General features: G+C 44.4%; 5 protein-coding genes and 2 long non-coding RNA genes across 11 annotated transcripts in view; 4 read left to right on the top strand and 3 right to left on the bottom strand.

The window, feature by feature from the left end:
* Positions 1–27,249, bottom strand: part of LOC127609025 (uncharacterized) — a 262,601-nt gene that overhangs the window by 120,964 nt on the left and 114,388 nt on the right. The gene's annotated exons all lie outside the window — the stretch shown is intronic.
* zgc:153184 (uncharacterized protein LOC751652 homolog) lies at positions 2,729–12,520 on the top strand. Of its 3 annotated transcripts, XM_052078613.1 has the most exons (6): positions 2,729–2,904; positions 8,679–8,762; positions 8,847–8,918; positions 9,357–9,437; positions 10,234–10,476; positions 11,519–12,520. In XM_052078613.1, exons 1-6 carry the CDS (start codon positions 2,899–2,901, stop codon positions 11,849–11,851), a joined length of 819 nt encoding a protein of 272 aa, XP_051934573.1. In that variant the 5' UTR covers positions 2,729–2,898; the 3' UTR covers positions 11,852–12,520. The 3 variants fall into 3 exon arrangements, with proteins under 3 accessions (XP_051934573.1, XP_051934574.1, XP_051934575.1); XM_052078614.1 differs by lacking the exon at positions 8,679–8,762 and having other exon boundaries at positions 2,731–2,904; XM_052078615.1 differs by lacking the exons at positions 2,729–2,904; positions 8,679–8,762 and having other exon boundaries at positions 8,901–8,918; positions 9,357–9,480.
* LOC127608998 (TPA-induced transmembrane protein homolog) lies at positions 12,799–17,492 on the top strand. 3 transcript variants are annotated; one of them, XM_052078616.1, is made up of 8 exons: positions 12,799–12,944; positions 13,032–13,095; positions 13,556–13,627; positions 13,902–13,970; positions 14,137–14,269; positions 14,468–14,628; positions 15,475–15,545; positions 15,703–16,092. In XM_052078616.1, the coding sequence occupies exons 2-8, from the start codon at positions 13,033–13,035 to the stop codon at positions 15,896–15,898; spliced, it is 765 nt and encodes a 254-aa protein (XP_051934576.1). In that variant the 5' UTR covers positions 12,799–12,944; position 13,032; the 3' UTR covers positions 15,899–16,092. The 3 variants fall into 3 exon arrangements, with proteins under 3 accessions (XP_051934576.1, XP_051934578.1, XP_051934579.1); XM_052078618.1 differs by having other exon boundaries at positions 12,808–12,948; XM_052078619.1 differs by adding an exon at positions 16,696–17,492 and having other exon boundaries at positions 12,833–13,095; positions 15,703–15,912.
* On the bottom strand, positions 14,543–17,878 carry LOC127609028 (uncharacterized). The gene is made up of 2 exons (XR_007964449.1): positions 17,729–17,878; positions 14,543–14,638 (listed from the first exon to the last, which is right to left on the bottom strand). It is a non-coding gene; the product is annotated as an uncharacterized LOC127609028 (long non-coding RNA).
* guca1c (guanylate cyclase activator 1C) lies at positions 17,888–20,474 on the top strand. Its single transcript, XM_052078632.1, has 4 exons — positions 17,888–18,366; positions 18,449–18,598; positions 19,240–19,327; positions 19,596–20,474. The coding sequence occupies exons 1-4, from the start codon at positions 18,172–18,174 to the stop codon at positions 19,727–19,729; spliced, it is 567 nt and encodes a 188-aa protein (XP_051934592.1). The 5' UTR covers positions 17,888–18,171; the 3' UTR covers positions 19,730–20,474.
* Positions 21,005–21,919, bottom strand: ndufc2 (NADH:ubiquinone oxidoreductase subunit C2). The gene is made up of 3 exons (XM_052078643.1): positions 21,676–21,919; positions 21,335–21,478; positions 21,005–21,113 (listed from the first exon to the last, which is right to left on the bottom strand). Exons 1-3 carry the CDS (start codon positions 21,812–21,814, stop codon positions 21,064–21,066), a joined length of 333 nt encoding a protein of 110 aa, XP_051934603.1. The 5' UTR covers positions 21,815–21,919; the 3' UTR covers positions 21,005–21,063.
* On the top strand, positions 22,568–26,665 carry rab30 (RAB30, member RAS oncogene family). The gene is made up of 4 exons (XM_052078629.1): positions 22,568–22,760; positions 23,649–23,747; positions 24,218–24,485; positions 25,197–26,665. The coding sequence occupies exons 2-4, from the start codon at positions 23,655–23,657 to the stop codon at positions 25,445–25,447; spliced, it is 612 nt and encodes a 203-aa protein (XP_051934589.1). The 5' UTR covers positions 22,568–22,760; positions 23,649–23,654; the 3' UTR covers positions 25,448–26,665.

Genomic DNA, 27,249 nt, shown 5'->3' with positions numbered 1-27,249 from the left:
TCGGTTAGCATGTTAGCATGTGACAAGCCTAAGACAAAAGGAGGATCGTATTTTCATCCGCAAGCGCTTTCATTGTGACTCAAACACCAGACAAAAAAAATAGGAATATATTTTTATTGTGATGTTAGCTAACTGTCCGCATATTAGCATGTGATAAAAGTCAGTCAATCAGACTGTACCATTTTTAAGTCTGGCTGTGGCTTAAACGCAAAACTACAAAAATACATTCCTAAATGTAGATTTAAAATTTTGTGGCGTGACATGTTTGTTCATTAGCAGTTTGTATCTCAGTCTGTAACAAATGTAAATCAACGGAATCTTTTATTCTGTGGCTGGGAGTTCACTTCTATTGTGACTGGAATACAAAAGTACATTATTTTAAGAGTTTGAAAATAAATGTGATGCAATGTGTGTAAGACAAAAGGACTTTTGAAGCGGGCAAGTGTTTTCATTGTGACTCCGACACCAGGGGAAAAAAAGGGATATCATTTTATCGTGTTGTTAACTAGCTGTTCAGATGTTAGCATGTGATAAGAAAAGAGTGTAGTATAAACAATGGTAGCATTTTTAATTGTGTAAATGTTTTATTGTGACTCAAACACCCAAAACAATGGATGAAAAATGATCCAAATGTTAGCATGGTGCAAATGGACCGTACCATCTTTGATTCTCTGGCAGGGGTAAAAGTTTGATCTTGATGTGAACACCCAAAACAAAAAATGTTGACTTGAATGTTCTGCGTTTGTTTTTGATTTAGCACTCCATATGTTAACATTTGACAAAGGTAAAAGTCAACTGGGCGATATTTTCATTTTGCGAGTGTCTGGTGTTCCCTTGAATGTCATTAGATTGTGGTCCTAATATTTTGGCACTGGAGTCTGACGCTGTCGCTACGACGATGTGATAGACGATTTTACACCCATTCTTAATTGTCCGAATGACAAGTGAAAGTTGTCTGCATTTGGGTCGATTACAATATTCCTGTCTGCTGCATTTGCAAGATGACGTTTTAATGAAGAATGACATTGTGTTCATGCCGTGGTAGGTTTGCTTTAAAATAAATCGGATATAAAGATAAGCGTGTGCATGTGCATGTATAAAGTAGTCCCTGTGAAACAAAACAAGTTGTGTAAGTCAGGATGGCGTGTACGAGCGCGTGTGGCAGTGCCAGCTGAGCCCCCCCGAGGTCCTCCTGGGCCCGCCACGTACGTGCCTGGAACGGCACATAATGTGACACGGTGATTACATTACCGAGGCCCTGACTCCCATCCACATCACCATATTCAAAGTAATGGCCCCTCTAAGTGCATTTGGGCGGCGGTTAAATGATGTCAGCCTGTCAGCGCTCCACACCAGTGGGAGCAAAAGTCCTCTACTTTTTCCGAGACATTCTGGCAAAGCAAATGCATTTTTTTTTTCCTTTTTCACCTGAAAAGTGAAGCAGTGGTTCTCAAATGCTTTACACCAAGGATGATTAGCAACCTATATCTTAAAAGTGGGACAAATAGAAGAGGTGTGCTTAAAAATGATGACTTTAAGCATAAGTTCAAAATAAATGAATAAAAAAATAATTTGGTCCGTTCAGGATTCGAAGAAAAAAAAGCGTCATTGCAACGTTACGCCCAGTTTGAACCTTTAATTAGTAATTCCTTCATCCACCACCAGAGGGAACCCATAGACCACATTTTGAGAATTCTTTACAAGGACATTGTGATGTACGTTTAATACATATCCAGTGTAAAACAAGTGAAGAATAAAATTAACACCATTCATTTTAATTAAATTAATACTGTTTTCCAATGCAAACCAGGAAAATTAAATTGATATTTAATTGCCGTCCAAGACATGAAAGGTAAACAATACTCATTAAGATATTTATTAAATGAAGGACTGTGAAATACACAACAAATAAAAACATTAAATTAAATGCACATCCCATCAAGGTATATCGAAAAATAAAAAACACATAGCCAATTATCAAAACATAAACTAACAAGACAGATGAACAAAGTGGAGATTGATCGTGAGAATCTTCGCTATGCATCACCACACATGCACAGGCAGGCCAGCGTGGGTGCGCCTTCCCTTCACGCGGACCAGAGGAGCTGACATGATGAGTCGAAGGTCACGACCTCCCGAATTGATTGACAAGTGGCCAGACCTGCTCTTGTGTTTGTTCATGTGACCAAAAGCTTTGTCGTGCCAGTGTGAAAAAAAATCAAATCAAATCAAATAAACTACAGGCTCTCTATTAGACAGGTAAATTAAATTCAATCAAAGTAAACACAAAGCAGCTAAATCAAATAAAATGGAAGCGGAAATAATCAAAACACCTCTTGATGATTCAATTTTATCTAAATGAGTCAGACACTCATATAAAATATGAATGAAACCCATCAGTCAATCAAGGATCAACGTCAGAAACTTTCAGCCCTTTCTGACTTGCATTTGCCCTCATGATCACTAGAGGGCGCAAACGTAAACTTCTGTTGCGGCCTGCCTGCAGCTGGTTAACTAATTGTTAAGTGAGTCAATGAATAAATTAGTCTTTTTTTGGACGTGTCCTTCAAAGTCGAGCAATGTTTAGAAAAGCAACAAGTCGGAAGTGGAAGCGTGCTAATTTTATTTTGAAATAACATCAAGGGAAGTAGTGTTACCTAAGGTGGCTAACTTGGTGGCTTTCCAAAAACAAGCGTGAGTAAAAGTCGTCTTCCTCCTCCTCCTCTTCCTCCTCGTCGTCCACGGGGCTCATTTGTGTCCGGATATAAACACACAGCTGCACTCTGCATGTCACATGCACTATTTTTTAAAAAACAAATAGACCTCGCAAAATAAGTCACAAATAAGAAGAGAAAGAAGAATAAAGAGGGCACCATTGCGCGAGGAGCATTCTCAAGGATGGAGGTAATTTTCCTGTCCTTAAGGATTTTATTTTCTTCATTAACGCCATTTCTTTCATGTTATTTTTATTACTGTTTTACAGTGCTCGAAGTTGAAAAATATTTGGAGTCAAGGGAAGAGTCAAGTAAAATTAATGAACATATATTCTATTTTTAAGATTTTACCTCAGCCTTACAGGCTCCAGCTGACTTTTCTGTCGTGTATTTGTTTATTCATCTTTTTTTGGGTTTGTTTTTAACGATGAAAACAATCTTAAAACTTGATTTTGACTGAAATGTTGACGTGTAAATAAAGTCAGAAAACATGTGAGATCAAAACTATAAATCTTTTGTTCTTTTGCCCAAGATTGCTTAACTAAAATTGTGTAAATTTTATGTTTAAAAGTTGATTTTCCATGAAATAGAGATGTATAAAAGACTTTTTAGAAAATGTCAAAAGATTAAGAGTAGATCTAAACGGAGATCATATTTTCGACGCGAACACCGCTTCAGTCCAAGCTAGCTAAATGTAATTGGTGTCTTTTTTTTTCAATTCAGAAAGTCGAATTTGATTGAAATGTACAGAAAAATGTAAATGAGGTTGACATTTTATGACATTAATTTATATCTATCCATCTATATTTATCTATATGCATACTGTATAAAAAACTATTTAAAAAAATAGAATTTTAAGTTATATTTTCTACAATGACACTGTTGAAGCGTGATCTACCCAAAACCAGCTTGTATTATTTTATTTTATTTTTTAAAGGCAACTTGTTTGTCATGCCACATTTCTCCTCCAGGGAGACGAGTGGAATCAGTGCAAAGCTCATGCTTAGGAAATTAGCTTTGAGCAGTTTGTGTTTGGAACTAAATTACTCGCTTGCCACTAAAAGCAACCTTGGACTTTTTTTTTAAAGATGTTGTCAACATTTACGTTATTCTTATTATTAAGTGAAAAAGTTCAAAAACATTGTGTCAAAACAGCTATCCACATTAGCCTGTAGACATTTACATAACTAGCTAGCTATTGTTTTGTTGTTAACAGTCAACTATTTAACTAGCTAGCCACGTTAGCCTGTAAACACTCAAATAACTAGCTAAACACTAGCTTTTAAACCTGCATGAATGAACTTGCTAGCCACTTTAGCCTGTCAGCATTCATTTAAATCAATTAGCTAATACTCTATGCTTTATTACTTTCTTCAGATATTTATTGAAACGTCAAGTACACTGAGTGCATATATGTTTAAAATGGACTTCCTGGGGCTGTACTTGGTTAAACAGTATTTGACTTTTTCTTTCCTTTTTGTTGGGTTACTCCTCTGTGGTATTTCCCTAACGGCTTTTTGAGCAGCCTCCTCCCTGGAACAGCAAAACAAGCCCTTCTTTTCCTTTTTTCTAAATTAAAAGTTATTCCCGAGTGTTTCATGTGTGTCATGAGGGGCCGGCCGGCACCACCCTGCGGCTGGGGAGCCAGCACAGTCTCTGATTGGGACACCGGATTCTTGGGAGTTAGTGAATAATGTTGACACTGCTGGGCAAATAAAGTACATTCCCTATGTAACGTTGCGTCATGAGAAGTCATTTGACTTGTTTTGGACCCGGCGACATCGTAGTAGAGCTGATTGGCGGCAGATCTTGCATCTGTTTACTGGGTGGATGCCTGTACTGTAATAGGAAACAGACACACGGCATCGGCACCAGATGAAAGGGGAATTTTGGGGGGTGAAAACGATTAAGAATACCTTTATTAGTCTCGCAATGGACAGCTATCTATCCAAAAATTCAATATCGATCTTTTTTTTCCTTTATCAAAGTACAACACGAATATTTTTTTAAAGGAATGTGCTAAATTCTAAGTTTTTTTTTTTCATTTCTGGAAACTGCAAATTCAACACGAATAGTTTTTCTTTTTTGGGACGTGCTGCTTCGTAGTCAGTCTTTTTGTTTTAGGAAGTTGCAACGTCAAAATTTGTCTTCTTTTATAGGAAAGTGCTACAAAGATATTGTTTTCGGAACTCACAAAATTGATTGTTAGAATTATAGAAAAGTGCAATGACTGGCTAAAAGTACATAGCTTGGCCTTTTTGTTTTTTTTTTCTTTTTTTTTTTGTTGAAACATAGATTAAAACAACTCTTTCCTGGTTTGCAATATGAGTTACTTTGGATGCTTAGTGGTTTTTGAATGAAGTTTGAGAGCCCGACTGTATTTTCAAGTGGTGATTGACAAACATCGTGTCACATTTTCCTGTCAACGCCTCCTCCTGCTTCAAAAAAAGTATCCTGCAAACCACATTAACTTTCTCTTTGGACCATAGGGGAGGGCCAGAGAACAGTTGAGCACTGTGACTGGATTTGCGCTGGACTAAAAGGAGGTGAGGGGGTAGGGTGGCGGGGGGGGGCTCGTTACTTCCCCGCTGCTATAGTGTTTTTGAGGAGAATCGTACATCCTGCTGGTGCGCTACTCAAGTCGGATTCTGGCTCAGTGTGAAGCTTTTCCAAAAGTGTGATGATGTCAGTGGAGTTTTTAATGGGGCTGTTTTTGCTAAAGCTCTGCGGCCTTTGCAGATGTGCCATCGCAACATTTTGGTTCATTTTGATGCCTTGTTAAGTACCATTCATTGGCAGGCCCCTTAAAAAAGGTCCTAATAAGCTATACATGCCGCAAGATGGCGGAAAAGCACAACTTTTCTCTAAATGAAGCTCCTCACCTCACATTTCTTTGCGAATAGGAAAGCAGTAATTGGTGTCCAGGAAGTCTGGTGACATGATATGTCTCAAGTGTTCCAAGTTTCTAAGCGAGTTTGCTGCATTTCTCTGTTGAGTGGCTTTTAAAAATGCCCAAAAATCCCATTTGTTATTTTTACTGGTTATGAAGGCAACACACTTTATTTTTCAACCGTATTAATGCATAAGGCATTCACTTTTTAGGAACTTTATTTATTTATGAATTTATTTATTTATTTGTTGCTGTTTGTAGCAACAAATATTTATTTATTTATTTATAAATTTATTTTTACATAAATAAAATAAAATTAAATGTATTTATTTTATTTTTTATTTTTAATTTATTTGTAAAACCTAAACAAAAGCAAAGGCGCTTTGTAAGTTCTATCGACGACCGAGGCCCAAACTAAATTCTTTCCTGACATATAAAGATCTTCAACACACTTCTGAGACACCAATTACTACTTTCCCCATTGGCCTCTTGTGGCATTGTAGTCATACAAAGTCAAGAGGTCAACAAGGTAACAAAAATTGGTTAATTTGTAGCTAGCGCTTTACAACTCCACGTTTGTGACACTGCCATCTACAGGCGTGGCATGTGTATTACATCATTTCTTTTCCCCTTTTTTTTTTTGGTTCAGTTTTTGTAGGTCCGTGTCAACTGGGACTCCCATTTTCCTCAGTCGTTGTGTCAACTTACCCTCAAAATGAACACGTAATGTGTTTTCTTACCCTGCTATCAGCGTAGAGTCAGACTCGGAGCCTCGCAAGTTTCCGTGTAAAAGCAGCTATGGCGTTCAGAGATAGCCGCGGTGGGAACCACGGTGCGGTGGATAAGGAGGAGACCCAAAGAGGCCACGTCCAGTGACGACATGCAGAGTCAGCTCCTAAAAGCTAATCTTTCAAGGTTGCCGTGGTGCTGAGAAGCAGCGCCAGGAAGAGGAAATGTTGTTATCGCCACTTTATCGCCGGCTTCCTTAGGCAGCCGCAACTCCAAATGGGTCAACCAGCCACTGGCCTTTGCCTTTTTTGGTCGGCACGAGTTCAAAAACGTACAATCAGTGCCTCTCTTCGGTGGTGTGACCACAAAATGAGATTGTCAAAAATCGTCTTGACCCTTTACGACCACCGTACTTTGTTGGCGGAGTGAAGCAAACATGGCTGCAAGCCTTGAGCCAGGCATGTTATTCTCGATGATATTATCTATTTGCCTTCGACTTAGGTAGCTGGGATCTCTTGGGATTCTTGCAAAAGCCGGCAGACAATAGCCGGCTTTGTGCGGTTCTCTGCCGGGTCATACGGGAAAACCGTCGATAGAACAAAACGCCTCCCGCCGGGGATTCAACCGTCAACTCGTGACGAACAAAGCTTAACCAAACGTGTCGCATGAGCAGCGGCTCCATTTGGGAAAGTCACTTCGAGCAGAAACAGATGAAGTCAAACGGCAACGTGATGTGAGAAATTTTTCCATTACGCAAATATTTTTTTTATTTTCCGACTGTGTCAATCATTTTAGATTGTGTCCGATCAGAGGCCGGTTCGACTGCGGCCTTATAAAATAAATATGGCGCTGCAGCCCCCTGTTTTCAGACCACCAGTGCACCAGTTGATGTTAGACTATGTGGACATGTCACAGGATCTACCCAAAAAAAAAAAAAAAAGGGCCTTGCTTAGCATTGAACAGGAAGTCGGCCATTTTGGTTTGAAGCGGCCATTTTGCGGGAATTCCATGCCTTGTAATCGACAAATTGCTACTTAGGGAAATTGCCCAAATGAGCCTCAATAGGAAGCAGATTTCCCCGACAGTTCAATAGTGAAGCTTTTTTTTTTTTTTTTTGGCCAATGGCAGATGATATGCTGTGACGTATTCCCCGGATTTGGGAAAGTCTCAACGTTTGAACTGGCTTGTACCTTTTCCCATGGTTTCCTGATATAAACGTGCTTTGTTGTTGGATAGATTTTTCGTATGTTCCATTCCAGATGTGCTGCGGCCCATCTGGGGACCCCGATGTCCCAGGGGCCAGACAAGGACGGCGGCGGGGGGGGGGGGGGATTCGGGCTGCCAGGCTTTGTTCCGGGGGCTTTTTCCCAGGCCTGTTCTGCCCCCAGAAATAGTTTGTCGCACTCTCTCAGTCAACCGCAAATTCCCACTGGGTCTCCACATAGTGTACATGTAGCCGCTTGCTAAATATGGCTTGCACTGGGGAAGACAAAGTATGCGATCAAACGTGGGGATGTGGTGAAAAACAATAACGACACATCCAGACAAGCTAACGTCATCACAGATCAGGAATGAGTGTCTTTAATCAGATCAATAGCAAGAGTAGCAAGAACAATATTGATTTTGAATGGTCTCGGCCGCCCCGGGATCCGTCCGCTGGTTGTGTTTGGTGTTGTTGTTTGATTTTTTTTATCTTAGAAAAGCTTTTCTGTCTATTTTCTGTTCCATTGGACAAAAGTACAGTGATTTATTTTGTGTGTGTGCGTGTGTTTGGAAAGCGTTAAAGAGCTTGGAGGGCTGGGTGGTCCCGTAGCGTTTTTCTGGGCCGTGCTTCAGGGCGTCGGCGGTTGACGTTCTGATGTCATGCACTCGGGCGGCGGTGAGGTCATGCTGACAACATGACCGAGGGAAGGAAGGAAAAAAAAAAACGGCCAAATAAAGTTTGCGATTAAAATGTGTTTATCGAGCTTAAGCAACGGTTTGTGTGTACGTTGCCATGGGTTATGCCCTGAAAGTTGGCGTGCGGACAGGGAGGGGAGGTGGGCGCTCTCACCTAAGAATTGGAGGCGGCTGCCTGCCCTGAGTTGGGAAGGAGGGAGGGTTACGTCCATTGGACTTCCTGTGGACGTCAGAAGTCCCCAGAGAAATGCTGACATTATTCTGGGCTCTGGGGTGTACCGGTATTTAAAATCTGTAACACGCAATGTAACAAAATGTTATTATATTGGGATGGCAGCCATTTTGTTTCAGGCTGCCCCCATTGTCAGGATCTCAAAAGGAACGTGAGGTCTTGGAAGGACAATAATCAATCATTCAAATGTTTCTTAACTTTGCTCCCCAACAAGGATTCTTCATCCAAGCTATCGGTGGCCGAGCTAGCCGGCAGGTTCAAAGGTCATATACTGCCCATGCCCGCTGCGCACGATGAGGTTAGACCACTTAAGAGATCAATTTATAATCGCTCTACATCGGTTTGAATTGTCATTTTTTTTCCCTCTCCTCTTGTTTTACAGTCACCCTTTCGACGAAAACTTCCATGTTCGCTGAGGTTTCCCATCCGGAACGATGATGTGCAACAATCCCATGTGAGTTATTCTTATGGCTTTCATAACTGCCATCTTAAAACTTTTAAACACTTTCCAAATAACATTTGTCACTTACATACTGTTCGGGGCAAATTTGGCCCGTTTTGACACCATTAAAAATCTTAAATCAGTAAGCGGAAACTAAGACAAGGATGATCATGATGTAACCTCGACACCGGGTATCGTTCTAGGTCCGATACCGACCGGGTATCGTTCTAGGTCCGATACCGACCGGGTATCGTTCTAGGTCCGATACCGGCCTTATTTTATAGATACGATATCAGGTAGTCGTGCAGCTTCATTTATCAGACAGCGATTCATCTGTAATTCCTAACATAACAGAGACTATACCAGTTGACCCAATTAGTTGACTGTATTTAATAGCCCCATCGGCAGTCGACTCAATTAATCAATACGTTCGTCGTATTTGTTTTCCAGACGAACGCCAGCGAAACGCTCTCCACGAGTCCCGTTCAAATCAGGACGAAGAAGAGCTCCGCCATCATCGAGAGACTTCAGGTACTGCACTGCTGCCACCCGCTGGTCAAGCATCGCCACTACAGTATGTAAGGGCAGGCTTGCGAGGGGGGTTACGGGTGACGTCTTGAGAGGGACACTTGTCCCTGTTGAGCTCAGATTAACGAGCTCATAATGGGATCACCGTCCGCGGGGCCTCGAGCGAGGGTGGAAATCTCGAAACGTTGTCACACGCGCCCTGTCAGCCATGGGACAAAAGGGCTGCCGCTTCTCCCTCTTTTTTTTCTCGCCGGTGCAGGTAGGACGGGGCGTGGGAATTGAGTTTGCTCCTTTTATTCACTCAATTTATGTTCTAGAGTAGGAGTGATCGATTGATTTTGATTGCAAAGCGCACTGTGGCTGGAGTTTCCCCTCAGATGGACTTTGTCAGTGAAAATCATGTATAGCGACTGAACGTGTAGTTAGCCCATCATATGATTCTACCTGTAAAAATTTATACACCATATCACACAATGCATGTATATGCTATTGAATTACTTTCTATGTACTTTTGGTTGGGCGCAGTCTTCGTTACCTTGCATTTGTGGCTTGTGCGGTCACATTTCATTTCATTTCATCTAATCTAACGTACAGTGTAGTGTAGACAACAAACCCAGATTGTTATTTTTCTATCTATACACGCAGTATGTTGAAGTATTCTGTAGTTTGAGAATGGGACAGCAGGGGGCAATGTTCATTTTTGTGAATTCTGCTCGGAGAGTCAGTTGAGGCACAGTGGAATGCGGATGCCAAGTGTTCTCCTCGCTATCCCACCCCCCCACGACCCCACCCCCCGTAGGCCAACCTCACCTTGTCACCAACCGCCCTGCTGCCGTCGCCCAAGGGCCCTGAGGTAAACCGGCAGCCTGATTCGCCGGCGCCGCCCTCCACTCCCTTCGCCGCCGCCGCCACGACCTCGCCGAGCCCCACCTTGCAACCCACCCAGCTGTACGTGGAGGAGGACGAGGAGGGGGAGGATCAGGAGGAACCCGTCAGCTTTGACGGCCCTCCTGAAGGGGCCTCGCTGCCCAGCTTCCACAAGGTGACAACACCCCGCCCGCCTAAACGTTTTGTCAACACTGTCAATCAGGCTGCACCGATTAGTTGCGCTGGTCGATGTCGTTGTTTTTGGGCTGGGACTGAAGCCTTGTCTAATATTGTTTGGAAGCCATTTTGTGGCCTCTTGATGCCAAGGATCTATGTCGAAGTGAGTGGAGGAGCTCTGGATAGACAGGCCTAAATCTCTTTGGATGTGGGGGGGGTGGGCAGTTGCAGCAAATACACTACTTGTATATTTTTGCTATTGTTGACAACTAGCTAGCTGTCCCACAGTGACATCGGCCTTCTGATTGGTTGCTCAGAGCAAATTTTATTTTCTTTTGAATTGTTTTTCAAAATATTTTTCTCGTGTTATATAAATATTGATTTTAAATGATATCATCAAGGTTAGGCGATTTATCAGATTTTATTTTACTTGGCGCTAGATTAAATCCGATTAATCCTCACTGCAGGCCCAAAAGTGCGGTCTCCCACTGTTCGATTTGGTAACTAATGAATCGCCCCGTGTATTTTTATGCCACACGTGTACTACCGCTTGTATTTTCTGCTGTCACCTTGACACGGATATGCTGGTTCGGCTATTTGCAGAGCAAGCCGTGACGTCACACGGCGCCCATGGCGTGTTCCCTGGGCAGGTGTCGCGCGCCTCAGATTAGCCTCCGAGGCGCGCACCATTCAAGATGTAATCCGATTTGCATTTAGTGTCACTCCGGGTGAGAAATTTCTCACACTCGCAAGAGACCTTCTGCCAGTGAATACGTTGATGTGAAAAAAATTGATTGGAATGGTGAGTAATTTTTCTTTAGTGGAGTGACAAGGGGTGTAGAGGTATGGCAAAATGGCCTTGTCCCTCAGCTGACACCCCTTCATTCATTGTAATTCAGATTTATGTCAAAAATTAATATGATAAAATGAAATAGAGGGCCCAGAGATCAAGATTTGCTCAGGGCCCGACATAGAAGTGGGCCACCACCCAATCCTTCATTCGCAGTTGAGTAAAGTTACCTTTTCTTCACTTCTGCCAGACTCGTGCTCGGCTGTCGTTCAAGAGGCGTCCGCCCACGAGACAACACAGGAGGTCGGCGGGGGGGGAGGCGGCAGCGCTATTCGGCGGCATCCCGTCGCCGTGTGAACTGCACTCGCCCCAAACCAACGGAGACGCCATTTTACAATGCCCGGACCGGGTCCCTCGGAAAGAAGGCGAGGGAGATGACAGGGAGGAGCAGCAGGAGGACAAGGAGGATGAGGAGGAGCAAAGGAAACGAGGAAACAACCCCCAAGAGGAAGAAGAAGAGACGCGGGAGGAGGAAATGTGGCCGCGGCACACGGATGGAGGGGATCGCGATGATCTCCATTGATCTGTGAACAATGATAATGACCTCTGAAAAACGCACAGATTTTTGGAATATTTAACTGCTTTGACTCATAGGGACAACTCGCGGGTTATGTCGCCCTCAGCTGGCCATTTTTAGAACATGTCCTCGTGTGTACTCATGCATGGACTAGACGCGTCGCTGTCGAGTCGCTATAGCCAAATTTCCAACATTATTGACTTTCATCTTGAAAGCATACTTTTTTTTAAAATACGCGAGTATTTATTGAAAAAATGAGATTCTGTAATTCATATTAGAACTTCAATTTCAAATATGGAAATTTTTCTTTAAAAAAAACTTTGAATTTGTAAATTACAAGAATAATCTGGAAACGATACGTGTTTTTGTAAAATTGACCCTTTGATTTTGTAGTGTCATTTCATTGTCTTTTCAGTCTGGCTTTAATGTTCCTTCATGAAGATAATTCATTTGTAGGGATGAAATATTTTGGAATGATATTGAATACATATTTTAGCAGACATAAAAAATGAGTCACTGCATCACAAAAACAGTCACCAACAAAACAATCAGTGTTTCCTTATTATTTTTCTGTCTGTTGTTTAATGCTCGTCTTTTATTTTAATGCATATCAGTCTGGACTCCGGTACGGGTCATGCACAATAATAAACAGTTTCTTGTTTGTTTTACAGATAATCTGTCTTTTAAGTATATGCTACATTCTGGCAGTAGACCACACTGAATCATTTGCTGCAATAAAGGTTTAACTTTTTTCTCCTTTATGAATACAAAAAAAACATCTTGACGTTGAAAAGGCTAAAAAAATCAAAATTAAATCAAATTACCGTCATTTCACGCTTTAAAAAGCAACATGTTTCACTTCCGGAAAGGTGACCAATCAGAGCGCTGAAGTGTTGAAATACGTGACGTCACGTTGACCGAAACTTGGTCCCTCCACTCTCACCTGTTTGTCACACGGCTGAGGTTGGTGGTCGGTGATAATACTTCGTTTATTTTTTTCGCCTGACTTTGAAATTTGGCGTCAATCGGAACCTAAACCAAGAGGTTTTGTACGTTCGTTTTATTTTTCGGTTTATAATATTACGCCTACCCGCGAAAGGCAGGTTTGTCGTAGTCGGTACATTTCCGGGTTCAGACTCGTTTTTTTGGTGTTGGTTTTATTTTTCCTCCTCCCATCTTTGGGCAGGATGACCACTGACGTTGAGATGCAAGCCTTCAAAACGAACGGCAGCGACGCCGTGGGACGGTCGGTGAGTAATTGCTCCATTATTCCCTCCTCTCAAAATGAGCCAAGTAAACACTTGCGCCCACTTCCAATCTGATAGGACGCGTATGACGTCATCGTGTTTCCAGAGAGATGCTACTGCTAATTGAGCTTTCTTATTAAAAGTATAATTTATTGGATTTTTCTACATGTCCTGTTTGATTAAAAAAAATGCCGTAAAAAATAAATCAAGAATATAAAACATAGAGAACAAATATTGGAAAAACTTTCCCTCAAGTATAGGATTTATTTTATATAAGAAATCTAGATGAAGACTAAAGTTGTACTCTTGTCAAGTTAAGTCAAGTCAAGTACAACTGTATTGTCAAATGTGCTGTAATTTCTTCCCTCTCAAGACAACATACAATAAGAGTGTGTGTGTGTGTGTGTGTGTTCTTGTGTGTGTGTGTGTGTGTGTGTGTGTGTGTGTTATGTTGCGATGGCAGCTGACAACGGGCAATGGTGCCAATCACGCCTACAAATGCCGCGACGAGGGAAGCGTGCTGCTCAGCGCTCAGGTGGGCCGGAGACAAGTTGTCGCACATACAGGAAGTGGGCCTGCACAGGAAGTCGTCTGTTACAGCAAGCCCCCGTCCCCCCCCACCCATGCTGAAAAATTCCCTATGAACTGTGCAGCAGATGTGAATTTTTTTTCTTGTCTTTGTGAGACGTATGATTCACCGCGCTGACCAGAAATTACTTGATCATTTCGAAGAAAGGGGCGGTGCTTTTAAAGGACGTTTTTTTTGTCTGTGTGTGTGTGTTTATATACGTGTGTGTGTTTTGTTTCAGCGGAACGGTCACAGCGGCGAGATGATGCCTTCAGGATGTGTGACAGCTGAGACTTGTGCAGGTTCTAAGGTCTGATTTCGATTCACATCCATGTAAATGTCTGTCTGTCTGTCTGTCTGAGCAGAATCATAAATTTTTCAATGATTTTGTTGTTGTTGTTGTTTTGAAATTAGTATAAACGCGGGTTTCAAACCCGCTGCGTGATTGATGAAAGTGCGCGGGTGCTTTTGTAAAGGAGAGTGCGGCGCACAAGGTGAAGCGCGAGCTGAGCGAGGCGGTGTGCGGCAAAGTGCGCCTGTGGATGCTGCTCGTCTTGCTGGCCGTCGTCATCGTCGCCGTGGTGCTCATCTCGCTGGGTGTGTGCTCAGGTAACGCTCCAAAATAGCAAACGTCATCTCTCACATCCTCGCCAGACATGGAAAGGGGAAAAAAAAGAAAGAAAAAAAAAGTGCTGCCGCTACAGAAGGCTGCCATTGGTGGAAGGAGCAAAAATGTGATGCTAACCATAAAACGGTGAACCCTGACCAATAACCGGATGTGGGCCGTGTGGCGCGTCTTCCGCGCAGCAATTCACGAGGACGTCGATGAGAAGTTCAACCGGTCGTCGTTCCGTGTTGCTCGTCTCTTCAACGGCAGCTTCAGTCTACCGGGCCTCACCTTCACCGAGGACCTGCTCAGCCTTTCGTCCAATCAGAGTCGAGCCCTCGCCGGCGACCTGCAAGGCAAGGTGAGGCCACCTCCAAAACATGAAGGTTTTTTTTTTTTTTTAACCTGAAATATTTGAGGTCCGGGCGGCCCGGTAATCCAGTGGTTAAAACGTCGGCTTCACAGTGCAGAGGTACCGGGTTCGATTCCAGCTCCGGCCTCCCTGTGTGGAGTTTGCATGTTCTCCCCGGGCCTGCGTGGGTTTTCTCCGGGTGCTCCGGTTTCCTCCCACATTCCAAAAACATGCGTGGCAGGCTGATTGAACACTCGAAATTGTCCCTAGGTGTGAGTGTGAGTGCAAATGGTTGTTCGTTTCTGTGTGCCCTGCGATTGGCTGGCAACCGATTCAGGGTGTCCCCCGCCTACTGCCCGGAGACAGCTGGGATAGGCTCCAGCACCCCCCGCGACCCTAGTGAGGATCAAGCGGCTCGGAAGGTGAAGGTGAATATTTGAGGCCCTCGTGGGATTTTTTTTCCTCGATTTCCAGTGCGGGTGACCAATCGGATTGCGCTGATGTCATCACTACAGAATATGCGGCTCAAAATTGGAATCTTGGAGTTTAGCTACTGGGTGCCATCTGAACATCCGTAATCAAAATCTTCAATGTTCAGAAGGATTTTTGTTAACGTGTCAGCAAAAGTAGGAGTTAGTTGTCCAGAAACTCGATAAGAAACGACTTTATGACTTGTCAACACCCACACTTAAAGACAATTTGCCATTTTGCTCAACCAGACTTGCCTTTTCAGCTTTAGCGCTAACACGCTAATATGCGAATATGCTCGGAATGCGCCGGTGAGCCCTTTGAGTCTCGCTTGTGCTGTTGGCGTGTCCCAACCTGATCACCTCCCCTCCTCCTTTTCCTCCAAAGCTGTCAGACGTGTACAGATCCTCGCCCGCGCTTGGCCGCTACTTCTCCAAAGCGGAAATTTACTCTCTCCGGTAAGCATGGCGTCTCACCGCCACACACACACACCCTCGCCCCCTACTGACCAGTGATGGTACTTGGGAGTTTGACGCCATACGAGTCCTCCCTCTGGGGGTGGGTTTCCCCCTTCCTTATTGACTTGCTCGAGCTTCCGCTCTCCTCCTTCCCCAGGCCCGGCTCGGTGATCGCCGAGTACCAGCTGACGTTCGTCATGCCCGAGGAGCACCAGGAGCAGCTGAGGAACTTCACGCTGAGCCGGGAGATGGTGTACAACGTACTGCGGCAGTTCCTCTACGACCAGGAGGCCGGCGGCGTCTCCCCCTTCTCCGCTTTGTACATCGACCCCGTTTCCCTCGAGTTGTCATGAGGTGGCGTCCGCAGGTGGGTCGTTTTGCGTCGCGGCTCTCCGATGACGTCACAAGTGCGGGGAAACCCGCGCAGTCACGCAAATCGTCTGACAAGATCAAGTATTAATGCGGTCATGTCATGATTCATGTTAGCGATGTCAAGTAGCTACGCCGCCTGCCCAATGTCACAAGATCCGTCGCAGCGGTCTGGGTTGAGGTAATGGGGGCAAATCATGGGGGCAAACGTGCATGACGCTGGGTGATTTCGAGTCTTCAAATCACCTGACGTGCAAGTTTATGGGATTCGAACCCAGATCTCCTGACTGCGAGGCTGGCCTCCTCACCACTTTTCATCGCGCGAGCAATTTAAAATGCCAAATAAATCCAAATAAATTGATCTTTAAATGGTAGTAAATAGATGGATGCTTATTCATACAGATACGTATTTCCCTTTTCTAATCCCCGACCAACCTGCCGTGCATGTTTTTGGAATGTGGGAAGGAAGCGGAGTACCCAGAGAAAACCCACACAGGCACGGACGGGGAGAACATGCAAACTTCACATAGGAAGACCTGAGCCGGAATCGAACCCTTGCACCTCTTTCCTGTGAGGTGTACGTGCCAACCATTGTCCACCGTTCCCTTATTACGAAATGCAAAAACAAAAATGCTAAATTTAAGAACCCCCCCAGAAGAGCATCAAAATGACTTTAAAATGTATATTTGTAGTTATAAATGTATGAAATCTATATCGTGCTAATCTAATTTTACTTCAATTACTGAGCGCGAGACAACCCGATGGCATTTTGTGGTTTTAGGATTTGAACCCATTTTTGACTGTGAGGCCGAGGTGCCAACCGCGGTAGCCCCCGTGCCGCTCATGAAACATATTGAACAGTAACTGTCAAAATTCTCCGTCCGAAGCCACGTCACTACGAGAGGCTCTTGGAGCAGACGAGTTTGTTTACGTGTACCTAATGAAGTGGCCTCGGAGTGGACCTCAGGCACGTTTGACCTTCGTGTTTTTCTACGGATGAACAATAGAGGGCGCCCGTGTTCATTTTTCACGACTTCCTGACATTTTTCATAACTTTTGTTTTTAAATTACTGTTGCTTACCAAACTTCACAAAATGGACTTGCATGTTATTCCTCTCCGAAGAATAACATGTTAGTAAGCTTTGAGATGTTTTTTTTTAAATAAAACAATGTTAGAATGAATATACATGTGCAATATGTTTCCTGTCCAATGACCGACAGTGTCCCAACTTGTAACTTCTTTTTTCTTTAAAGAATTCTACAAATATCAAACTCAGAAAATGCATATATATTTGTCAGGTTATTTTTTACTATATTAAAAAAAAAGATTTTTAGTCAGCTTTGTCCTTTGCCACCCACGCGCCAGTGGACAATGTGAGACTCTCGTCGTGCCAAAACCGGCTTTCTTTTCCCGTCACTAACCGGCGTGGCTAACCGGATTAAACCTGTTGGTGCCAAATTTTTGTGAACAAACATCCTGACACTATTTTTGTGTGTATCAATCAAATTACCTCATCGCTCTCCAGATCAATCCAGGTTGTCCTTGACACTTCCTATTAAATGCCCTGTAAATGCTGACTTGTTGTTTGGCTTTCTATTTATGTATTTATTTTAGTGGGGGCGGGGGTGTTACGACGATGACAACTTTGAGTGGCGTACAATGTGCGTTTGTATTACGGCGAGTGAGCAGTCATCTCCTAAAGGAACGAAACCACGCAACATCTGAACTTTCTTCGTTAATGTCAGCAATTTTTCATGCAGAACAATGAAAACGCTATTTTCTAAAAATGTGAAAAATAGAAGAGCGCACATACCTTTGCACGATTACGAAAATTGAATGTTTGCGGTGTTGCTCAAAAGCACTTCAACAGCAGCCAGGAAGCAAACGAGCACCTCTAGTAGTGATTTGAGTTTGACTTGGAATATAACGGAAGCTGAATGCCAAACACGCAAGTGACTTATAAGTCCAAAAAGAAGGAGGCACATTCGAGGAATGTCATTTTGGAGAAGAGGTCAGCGTCTTAGGACTTGCCAGCTTCCGAAAACCGTGAACCCCCCGCCACCCCGCACCCACCTTCATGGTGTTGTGGTCCCGAACTTCTAAGAAGTCTTGTTCCCGTTATCCCCTTAAAGGGTTATGTCTGCTTTTGGCTCCTGCCAAGATCAAGTAGATTAAGTTCACCCTCGCGCAGACGGCGGCGTTTCAGATCGTCAGCTCGTCTATACCGCCGCAATCCTCGGAGCCTCGCCTGCCGCCATGGGCGCCCACGGCTCCAACCTGGACGACATCCTGGAGGAGGACATGCACCACTGGTACACCAAGTTCATGAGGGAGTCGCCGTCGGGCCTCATCACGCTCTTCGAATTGAAGACCATGCTGGAGATGAACGGCATGACGGAGGAGGCCAGCAGCTACGTGGACCAGGTCTTCTTCACCTTTGACATGGACGGGGTGAGATGAAGACCATGGAGATTGTTGGGGGGTGGGGGTAGGCGGTGGGGTAACCCGAACTAAATTGTCAGGCCTTTTGCAGGACGGCTACATCGACTTTGTGGAGTACATCGCTGCCATCAGTCTTCTCCTTAAGGGAGAAGTCAACCAGAAGCTCAAGTGGTACTTTAAGCTTTTCGACCAGGACGGAAACGGCAAAATCGACAAAGATGAAATGGAGACCATCTTCAAGGTATGCCATCTTCATTTATTGAGAGATTTTTATTTTTCCTCAGTCGTTTCGATATTCCAAGAAGCATTGAGGCTTAGTGGAAGCGGGCTTAAGTGAATGGGAACTTGTCACACCGCCTAATCCGGGACTTAATTTTTAACAGCACTGAATTAGCATCTCACGCTAATGCTGTGCGTGACAAGGGGAGACGTTAAAAGTGCCGCAACTTGGAATTGGAATTGAGGTTTTGCGCTTGCTGGACGGCCGCAAGACCATTGCAATGTGTATTAAAGAGGTGACCACAAAAGCATTTCCGTTTGGTGGACCTTGACACTTGTGCCTGCAGACAATTTGGACGTCTGCTGCAAGGCCATAGGACCATGTCGATGTGCGTTTACCGTGAACGCTGTCCAAGTGCTACAATTTAGAGTTCAAATCCCATTTAGTTTTGCGCTTGCAGCATGACTCGTAGCACCTTGCCGATGTAAATTTGCTGTCGAAGCAGCATTTGGAGTTTGATTCATGGTAACACTCGTTGCACGGCCGTAAAACCGTCAAAATGTCCCAAAAGTGGTCGCGCACGGCTGTTAAGATTGTGCGGATGCGGACCGTGTCCTGCGCTATGTCAAAGCTTGCTTCTGAGCATCCTCACCTTCCAACAGGCCATTCAAGACATTACCAGGAGCTACGAAATTCCCCCCGAAGAGATCGTCACGCTCATCTATGAGAAGATCGATGTCAACGGGGAAGGTGAGGATCACACACGCCTCCAATGCTGAGAGACAGTCGGTCATAATATTAGAAATTGGGATTCATTGACTGTCACGATAGCATTTACGCTACTCCGTAGCATCAACGAATCTTTGTTCCAATGTCATTTTTGGAAAATCAACAATATTCGGGTGAATGTTGAGAGACAATCGTTTTCATGCGCATCAAAACTGCATACTAATGCCGAGATGTAAGCGTGTATGCTGCTTGCGAACGTCAAGTATTGATCTTGCGTTGGTCCGCGCAGGTGAGCTGACCCTGGAGGAGTTCATCAGCGGCGCTCGGGAGCACGCCGACATCATGGAGATGCTCACCAAGATGATGGACCTCACCCACGTACTGGAGATCATCATCATGGGACAGCGCAAGGAGTCCAAATAAGGAGCCGGGCGGAACGCCGCCCAATTGAAAAGTGTACACTACCCCGCCCCGGTGGAAGGAGGCCCGGCTTCTCATGGGAAAACACCTTTTTAATTGGTCAATTCTGGAGGTTCCTTTGAGAAGCTGAGAAAATGGCGACCCGGGGATGCTGCCGGTCTGCTTTGCTACAATGTCGTCAATCAAGAGGCCTCAGAAGGAAGGAACCCGACTCGTTTGAAGCAAGGCCCTTGTAGCTTAGGTAAAAGGTCAAAATGAGTTATTTTATTTCCATTTTTTTTTAGTCTTATCTGGTACCGAGGTTTTCCACTGGTGAACCCTGGTGATTTGGAACGGGGTCTCAGACAAGACTGAGGGGGAAACACCCCCCCCCCCCCCGACAAAAAGTACAATTTTCCACTTGTTTAAAAGTTTTCAGAGAAGTTCTAAACACATCTGCTTTAATAATTGATCTGCCATTGGATATTCAAGAGGAATGATTGTTGTCGATCGGGGCAAGAACACGATTCTGAATGACATCTGACTCCAAATGGCCGAGAGTTGACATCAGTTAATCAAAATTGGTGTCGTTTGTGTTGATTTAGAGTGAGGATGTAGGTAACTGCTACAGTCGCGCAATGTATTAGATGGTGCGAGTTTTACCAACATTGTGGCCGCGGACTGTGTGTGATCCCGTGATCGTCTGTTTGCTGTTTTTTTCTTCTGCTTGCTTTACAGCGTTGCCTTAATAAGACCGTTCTTCACACTGCATGTTTGCCAAGTGTTTCTTTCATGCTCTTCGGTCAGATGGGGAAAAATAATTTTGTTCGACATAAGAGGTCGCTCGGGAGAGTCTCAAGGGCCCCATGAAGCACAATCGAACAGGATTTATCAGTAACCTGATAAATTTGTATCGTCGAGATCCTGATCACTCAATGGTGCCCCCTGGAAATTTTCAAATCTGCCCAAATGAGCTCCAATTAGAAACGGGTAAGTGAGAGCAGTCATTCCCAGCCACAGTTGAACCTCATCAGGCGCATGCATGTTTTTTTTTTTTTAACGGGTGCTCTGACCTTGAAATAGAGTTGCACACTAACTTCATTTGTTCCAAGACAGTCCCGAGAACTGTCTTTGTTCTTGCCACCTTTTCACAAGTTGGTCTTTGAAGCAATCACGAAAAAGCAAAATTAGAATGGCTGTAAACATGAAAAATAAGAAACAGAAGTATACAAAAAAATGAAAAAGGCACATTTCTTTTTTCTTTGAATAGTAAATACTGAAAGAGAGACGACTGGATTGTGTTATTAATTTTACTGAATTATGTACAGAAGAATATCGGACAGGAAAGATGTGACAGCTCAGCGCACAGGAATGAAAGGCTCCACGATCTCAGCAAAGGTCTTCTTTTCTGGTGGGAAACACAAACAAAACATGCATTTAAAAACACATCCATTCCACTGAGATGAACTAACAGTTGTCATTGTAGAAAATTATATTTCAATTCTAATTCAGAAATGTTAAGACAAGAAGTTCACCCATATGACACCGTCCATTAAATGGCAACCCAACTTACTGTCACCGAATGAGAGCCAATAGAAACTTTGTCCGCAGCAAATCAAGTCAACTCACCCTTTGGTGCAAAGCGGTCTGGGTGCAGTTTCATGTACTCGTTCATCTCTCGGTCCAGTTTGGCGTGCACGTAATTTTCATATTTCGTCACGTGGTAGCCGAGGAACCATCCGATCGTCGTCAGAAGGACCTGTCGATGAACACCTGACAAGATATTTTCATTCATACTTTGTTTTATTTCAATTTATATGAATATTTCACATGAAAACCAGATGGGGGAGAAAAGCTAAACGTCACCCGCTTCAAACATTTACGTGAATAAATTGAATGACACAACTTAAGAGCAAGTCATACTTGGATCAATGGAACAGTCTGCAAGCTAAGACGCTCAGCATGCTAACCTGACTTTAGCGGGGGCCGGTGTTTGATGGCGTTGTGGAGCATGGCGGCGCACCAGCCCATGCCGCCCAGCCAAATCGAGTTGCGGTTGACGACGCCCGGCGGAGGGAGCCCCTTGCCCTCGTCCGGAATCCAGCCCATGGCCCGCAAAATTCAAAAGACGTCCTCCGGTGTTGTCTTGACCTCAGCGATGAGCAAACGGCGTCCGATAAACTTCCGTCTTCTGGAGGAAGTCAAGGAGTGACGTCACGTACAGCAGGAGGAAAGTCCGGCCGCAAACAAAGCTGAGGAATTAATTATTGTGAATGAGAATGTTTTAAAATGGTATATGTTTTAATTGAAAATAATTTACTTTTGTATTCATCGTAAAAATGCCGTATATTATTGAAAGATGCAGAAGATTTTTTACTGCATGGAATATTATTGAATTGTTTTTATATTTTTATTTAGAAGGGTCAAATGAGTTTTAAGAGCTTACTTTTACTAATTACTTTTTATTGTTTCTTGGACAATATCAAGATCTTTCAGTGATTCATTATTATTGAAAAACACTAGGTAAGATTAGTAATGTCATGTTAATGTCAATGTAATATTTATGTATATTTATGTTAATAATTAATCTTTTTAAATCAAATCATTTTTTTTATTCTTTGTGATTCTTTTTCAAGAAGCAGGGGATTTGAAGAGTCAAAAGTTTTATTCTCATTTTTAATATTGTGGCAAAAGTGGGAATTTTATCTAATGAGAATTTTTGAATTTTTAAATATGTGATATGGCAATATGCCTTGGTTTTCTTTATGAAGCACACGATTAAAAAAGGTTTATTTTCTTTCACTTTTATTAAATTGATGAGTTTGCAGTGCAACGTTCCGTTAGGCGAAGACGTCATTGAAGTGCAGTCGTCCTCCTCCTCCTCCTCCCTCCTTCTCGTCCATCAGAAGGAGGACGCGCACACACACAGGAATTGGGACGACTTACTCCGCAGCCAGCCGCGCTGTACTGTTCCGTATGTGGCCGCTCGATGAGGTGACCTATGCATCGCCAGTAGCCGTCAAAAGCGGGGACATCCCCTGTTCGTTCTTTTGAGGTAAATGTCAGTCGTGTGTTGTTTTCCTCCTCCATCGGCCAGTCTCTCCACAAAGGAAAAGACCCAAAATGGCCTGTATGGAGCCAAAATGGCTTCACTCGTAGGCTAGCTGCTCGTTAGCTGTCCTCGCCCAAACCTCATTAGAGATGATAACTGTCCAAATTTCACACATGTATCCGTTTGGATGGGCGAACGGAGAAATAGTGACTCGGAGGGGCGGTTAACTATGAAGCCGGGGGAAAAAATGCTGTTCGTGTTCATTTTATTCGCATCTTTCCTCAACATGTTTTGTGTAACGTTAGTTTCACCTGCTGCATAATACACTGTACAACACTTGTTTCCTTGTCGATATAATACACGAGTACCTTGTCTTACGAGCTTAAGTTGTTCAGTGACCAAGGTCGTACCTCGACACACCAGTATTGATCTGTGGTTTCGCGACGGAGTTTATTCGTCGTGTTTTGGGTTCAGGCCAAAGCAATCCAAGTATGAATTTGGCCCCACCTTGTGGAAACCTCTTGCCAAGAAACCACAGTGGGACAGCAATTGAGCCCTGCTGCCAAAATCTGCAGGTTATTGATGCCTGCCTCAAAAGGGTTGTCGTTGCACATAAATGCCGCAAGACGGCGGCAAACACAAAATTGCATCGCCTCATCCCCTCACTTCACCATGCAAGGATTGTACAAAGCGGCCCGAAAGCATTTTTTTTAAATATTAGACATGGTCAGTATAATACAAACATGGCCATACAGTACATGCATGGGGTGGGTCAAAATTAATGAGTCTTTCTTTGCTGAGAATAAATGCTTGTGAGTATTATTACTAATAAAATTATCTTTAACTGACATAAATAGACAGTTGATAATTCCATTTTGTTTGTCTCCTAAGTTGAGCATGAGTATGGAGGATTATGACTACCTGTTCAAAATCGTTCTGATCGGGAACGCCGGAGTCGGGAAGACATGCCTCGTACGCCGCTTCACTCAGGTTGGTGTGAAAAAAATAAATAAATCAGTCATTCACAAAAAGCATTTAATACATTCTGTGTGTATGGATGTGAACCTTATTTTTATTCTGCCCATTTTTTTGTCGCACTTTTCCTTCCACAGTTTTCCAACAATTCGAACCATTTCAGCTGCAACATATTCTCAAAAAAGACATTTGATAAAATTACCGTTTTTTTGGTGCCAGATTTAACACATTTCTCACCCGATTCAAACCATTTGGTCTCACATTCACGTTTGGCAAATTCTTACATTTTCCCACATTTTCGCCGACCAAACTTCCATTTTATCCCGATTTTAAACCATTGCAACTTCAATGTCCCACATTGGCGCAATCAAAATTTATCGGGTATGAATGCAAATAATGCATTGATGTGAAAAGTGAAATACAACTGAACTGTGCTTGGATAGTGATTCACTCGCCCACCTGAACTTTTTCGCCGCTTCATTCAGGGCCTGTTCCCGCCTGGACAAGGTGCAACAATCGGGGTGGATTTCATGATTAAGACGGTGGAGATTAAGGGGCAGAAGGTGAAGCTGCAGATATGGGACACCGCGGGCCAGGAGAGGTTCCGCTCCATCACTCAGAGTTACTACCGCAGTGCCAACGCCCTCATTCTCACCTACGACATCACCTGCGAGGACTCCTTCCGGTGCCTTCCCGAGTGGCTGCGGGAGATCGAGCAGTACGCCAACAACCAGGTGGTCACCGTCTTAGTCGGTGAGTGGCCTTGACTTCGGAGGAGGTACGTCTCGGATTCTCAAGTCTATCACGTTGGGAGTCAGGACAAGTTGAGTCAATTCACACTCGGAACGGCGCGTGTGTATGTATGGTATCAATTCGGGATGCTCGATACCACTTTTTTCAGACTGATACCAGTTCGAACCGTCACTCATTGAGTACACACTGATACGGAGTACTGATATTTCTAGTGATTTTTATATTCATTCATTCATCATCCGAACCACTTGATCCTCACTAGGGTCGTGGGGGGTAGTCCAGTGGTTAGCACGTGGGCTTCACAGTGCAGAGGTACCGGGTTCGATTCCAGCTCCGGCCTCCCTGTGTGGAGTTTGCATGTTCTCCCCGGGCCTGCGTGGGTTTTCTCCGGGTGCTCCGGTTTCCTCCCACATTCCAAAAACATGCGTGGCAGGCTGATTGGACGCTCTAAATTGTCCCTAGGTGTGAGTGTGAGTGCGAATGGTTGTTTGTTTCTGTGTGCCCTGCGATTGGCTGGCAACCGATTCAGGGTGTCCCCCGCCTACTGCCCGGAGACGGCTGGGATGGGCTCCAGCACCCCCCGCGACCCTAGTGAGGATCAAGCGGCTCGGAAGATGAATGAATGAATGAAGGAGTTTGACCTTATAATGTGTGTGTGTGTGTGGGGGGGGAATACTATGAATTGACAGATTATTTTCGTGTGTCGGCCAGGTAACAAGATCGACCTGTCGGAGAAGCGCGAGGTGGCTCGGCAGCGTGCCGAGGACTTTGCGGAGGCGCAGCGCATGCTGTACCTGGAGACCTCCGCCAAGGAGTCGGACAACGTGGAGAAGCTCTTCTTGGACTTGGCTTCGCAGCTCATCCGCGAGGCCAAGCACAACAAGCTGGACGACAACGAGGCGGCGCCCGCGCCCGGCGAGGGCAAGACCATCAGCTACCTGAGCTGCTGCAGCCTCAACTAGCGCGGCGGAAGCGGATGCGCCCGCTTCCTCTCCCGTCCTCGTGGCGACCGATCACGCCGCAAGCGTCGGTATTCACCAGCAGTGTTCGGAACGCTCGGCCAGGTGGCATCCCGTTGCCGTTTACGTTGCAGAATGTGCTTTCTTTCCTAATCCGTCGCACAATTGTCTTGCCCGCGTGGAGAGCCGTTACAGCGTTGAGTGCATATCCTTCCCCGACACGTTACTAGTATTTCCTTTGCCCTCACGGGAAAGACCGCTCGGAACACTACTATTGTCGCCGCTACTGTCGGACATCTAATGTGCATTTTCTTTTTGGCCTTATTAGTAACATGGCGGCGGCCCGGTAGTCCAGTGGTTAGCACGTTGGCTTCACAATGCAGCGGTACCGGGTTCGATTCCAACTCCGGCCTCCCTGTGTGGAGTTTGCATGTTCTCCCCGGGCCTGCGTGGGTTTTCTCCGGGTGCTCCGGTTTCCTCCCACATTCCAAAAATATGCGTGGCAGGCTGATTGAACACTCTAAATTGTCCCTAGATGTCTCTGTGTGCCCTGCGATTGGCTGGCAACTGATTCAGGGTGTCCCCCGCCTACTGCCCGAAGACGGCTGGGATGGGCTCCAGCACCCCCCGCGACCCTAGTGAGGATTAAGCGGTTCAGAAAACGGACGGACGGACGGGTACTAACATGGCGTTTTCCTACAACGGTCCGCCGCACCTGACGAGAGATTTTCCGTGGTATCCTTGTACTCGTATGCTCTTTCCTCACGAGCAAGATAATTCAGCGTACTGGTAGGACGACTATGCGCAGTAGTCCAATAACTTGAGTCTTACAAGTTTTTTTCGCTACTATTGCCCGACATGTGCTACTAGTGGACCGGAATGTTTTACGAGTGAGGGTTAAGAGTATATTAGTACATGGAGTTTAGGATGGATATCAAAGTATTGACTAAAAGGGTACTAGTACGCTCCTTGGCCTCACCGGTTCGACAATTCAGCGTATTACTAGAATGGCTGGTTGAACTAGTAACATACTTTTTTTTCTTCTCCACTAGTGCTTTCCACGACTGTATGACATTGCTGCACACGAGGAGGACAGGTCCATGTTACGAGTGCGCGCACCTTCAGGTCTGCGTACAAGTACACTCTTTGTCATCGCTCGTAAGACGAATCGGCACGCTAGTATAGGATATTCAGTAACTAGTGCCATGACTGATACTAAAAGTATGTTTTGAAACACTTCTGATACTCAATTTGAATGAATATCAAGTTTTATAAAGGATCGTCGGAGATAGGCACTCAGAAATAACGACAAGACACTTCTGGCTACCAACAATAGGCACTTTATTGGTCCCACACAGAAATGATAACACAGTTCCAACAAGTTGTATGAAGCTAAAGAACTCTTACCGTGTGCCAGTAGGGTGGAGAGCCAACACCCTCAGCAGAGTGAGCTTCAATACGAGCTGGGCGTCTCGTACTTTGACCCACAGCGGACTCTGCTGAGGAGCATCGCTCCCCTCCTTTTATCCTCTAAAGCAGGGGTGTCCAAACTTTTTGCCAAGGGGGCCAGATTTTATGTGGTAAAATGTCGGGGGGGGCCGACCTTGGCTGACATTCTTTACATTGAACAACAATATTGTTCAACAAATTTTAGTAAGCCAGTCTGTTTCACATTTCCATTTTTATTTTAATTTCAACAATCTTAAGAATTTCTTTTGGTTCATTTGAAACAGGTATATCACATGCAACTGCTTATTCACTTGACTTTTTCTTAAACAGAAGTCTCCTGAGTGCAAATTGATTGA

The sequence above is a fragment of the Hippocampus zosterae genome, chromosome 10 (genome assembly GCF_025434085.1).
Source record: "Hippocampus zosterae strain Florida chromosome 10, ASM2543408v3, whole genome shotgun sequence".
Lineage (NCBI taxonomy): Eukaryota > Metazoa > Chordata > Actinopteri > Syngnathiformes > Syngnathidae > Hippocampus > Hippocampus zosterae.
The sequence above is the reverse complement of the archived record's forward strand: the minus strand, read 5'-3'. Positions and strand labels throughout refer to the sequence as shown.

Bases quoted from the DNA above. Each gene is read 5' to 3' on its own strand.
- zgc:153184 (XM_052078613.1), top strand. The intron at 8,919-9,356 runs GTGAGTTATTCT...TTTGTTTTCCAG, and splicing joins ATGATGTGCAACAATCCCAT to ACGAACGCCAGCGAAACGCT. The intron at 10,477-11,518 runs GTGACAACACCC...CACTTCTGCCAG, and splicing joins CGCTGCCCAGCTTCCACAAG to ACTCGTGCTCGGCTGTCGTT.
- LOC127608998 (XM_052078619.1), top strand. From the start codon at position 13,033: ATGACCACTGACGTTGAGATGCAAGCCTTCAAAACGAACGGCAGCGAC. The intron at 13,096-13,555 runs GTGAGTAATTGC...TTGCGATGGCAG, and splicing joins GCGACGCCGTGGGACGGTCG to CTGACAACGGGCAATGGTGC. The intron at 15,546-15,702 runs GTAAGCATGGCG...CTCCTTCCCCAG, and splicing joins GCGGAAATTTACTCTCTCCG to GCCCGGCTCGGTGATCGCCG.
- guca1c (XM_052078632.1), top strand. From the start codon at position 18,172: ATGGGCGCCCACGGCTCCAACCTGGACGACATCCTGGAGGAGGACATG. The intron at 18,367-18,448 runs GTGAGATGAAGA...GGCCTTTTGCAG, and splicing joins TCACCTTTGACATGGACGGG to GACGGCTACATCGACTTTGT. The intron at 18,599-19,239 runs GTATGCCATCTT...ACCTTCCAACAG, and splicing joins AAATGGAGACCATCTTCAAG to GCCATTCAAGACATTACCAG.
- ndufc2 (XM_052078643.1), bottom strand. From the start codon at position 21,814: ATGGGCTGGATTCCGGACGAGGGCAAGGGGCTCCCTCCGCCGGGCGTC. The intron at 21,479-21,675 runs GTTAGCATGCTG...ATATCTTGTCAG, and splicing joins CCGGCCCCCGCTAAAGTCAG to GTGTTCATCGACAGGTCCTT. The intron at 21,114-21,334 runs GTGAGTTGACTT...GTTTCCCACCAG, and splicing joins AGACCGCTTTGCACCAAAGG to AAAAGAAGACCTTTGCTGAG.
- rab30 (XM_052078629.1), top strand. From the start codon at position 23,655: ATGAGTATGGAGGATTATGACTACCTGTTCAAAATCGTTCTGATCGGG. The intron at 23,748-24,217 runs GTTGGTGTGAAA...CGCTTCATTCAG, and splicing joins TCGTACGCCGCTTCACTCAG to GGCCTGTTCCCGCCTGGACA. The intron at 24,486-25,196 runs GTGAGTGGCCTT...TGTGTCGGCCAG, and splicing joins GGTGGTCACCGTCTTAGTCG to GTAACAAGATCGACCTGTCG.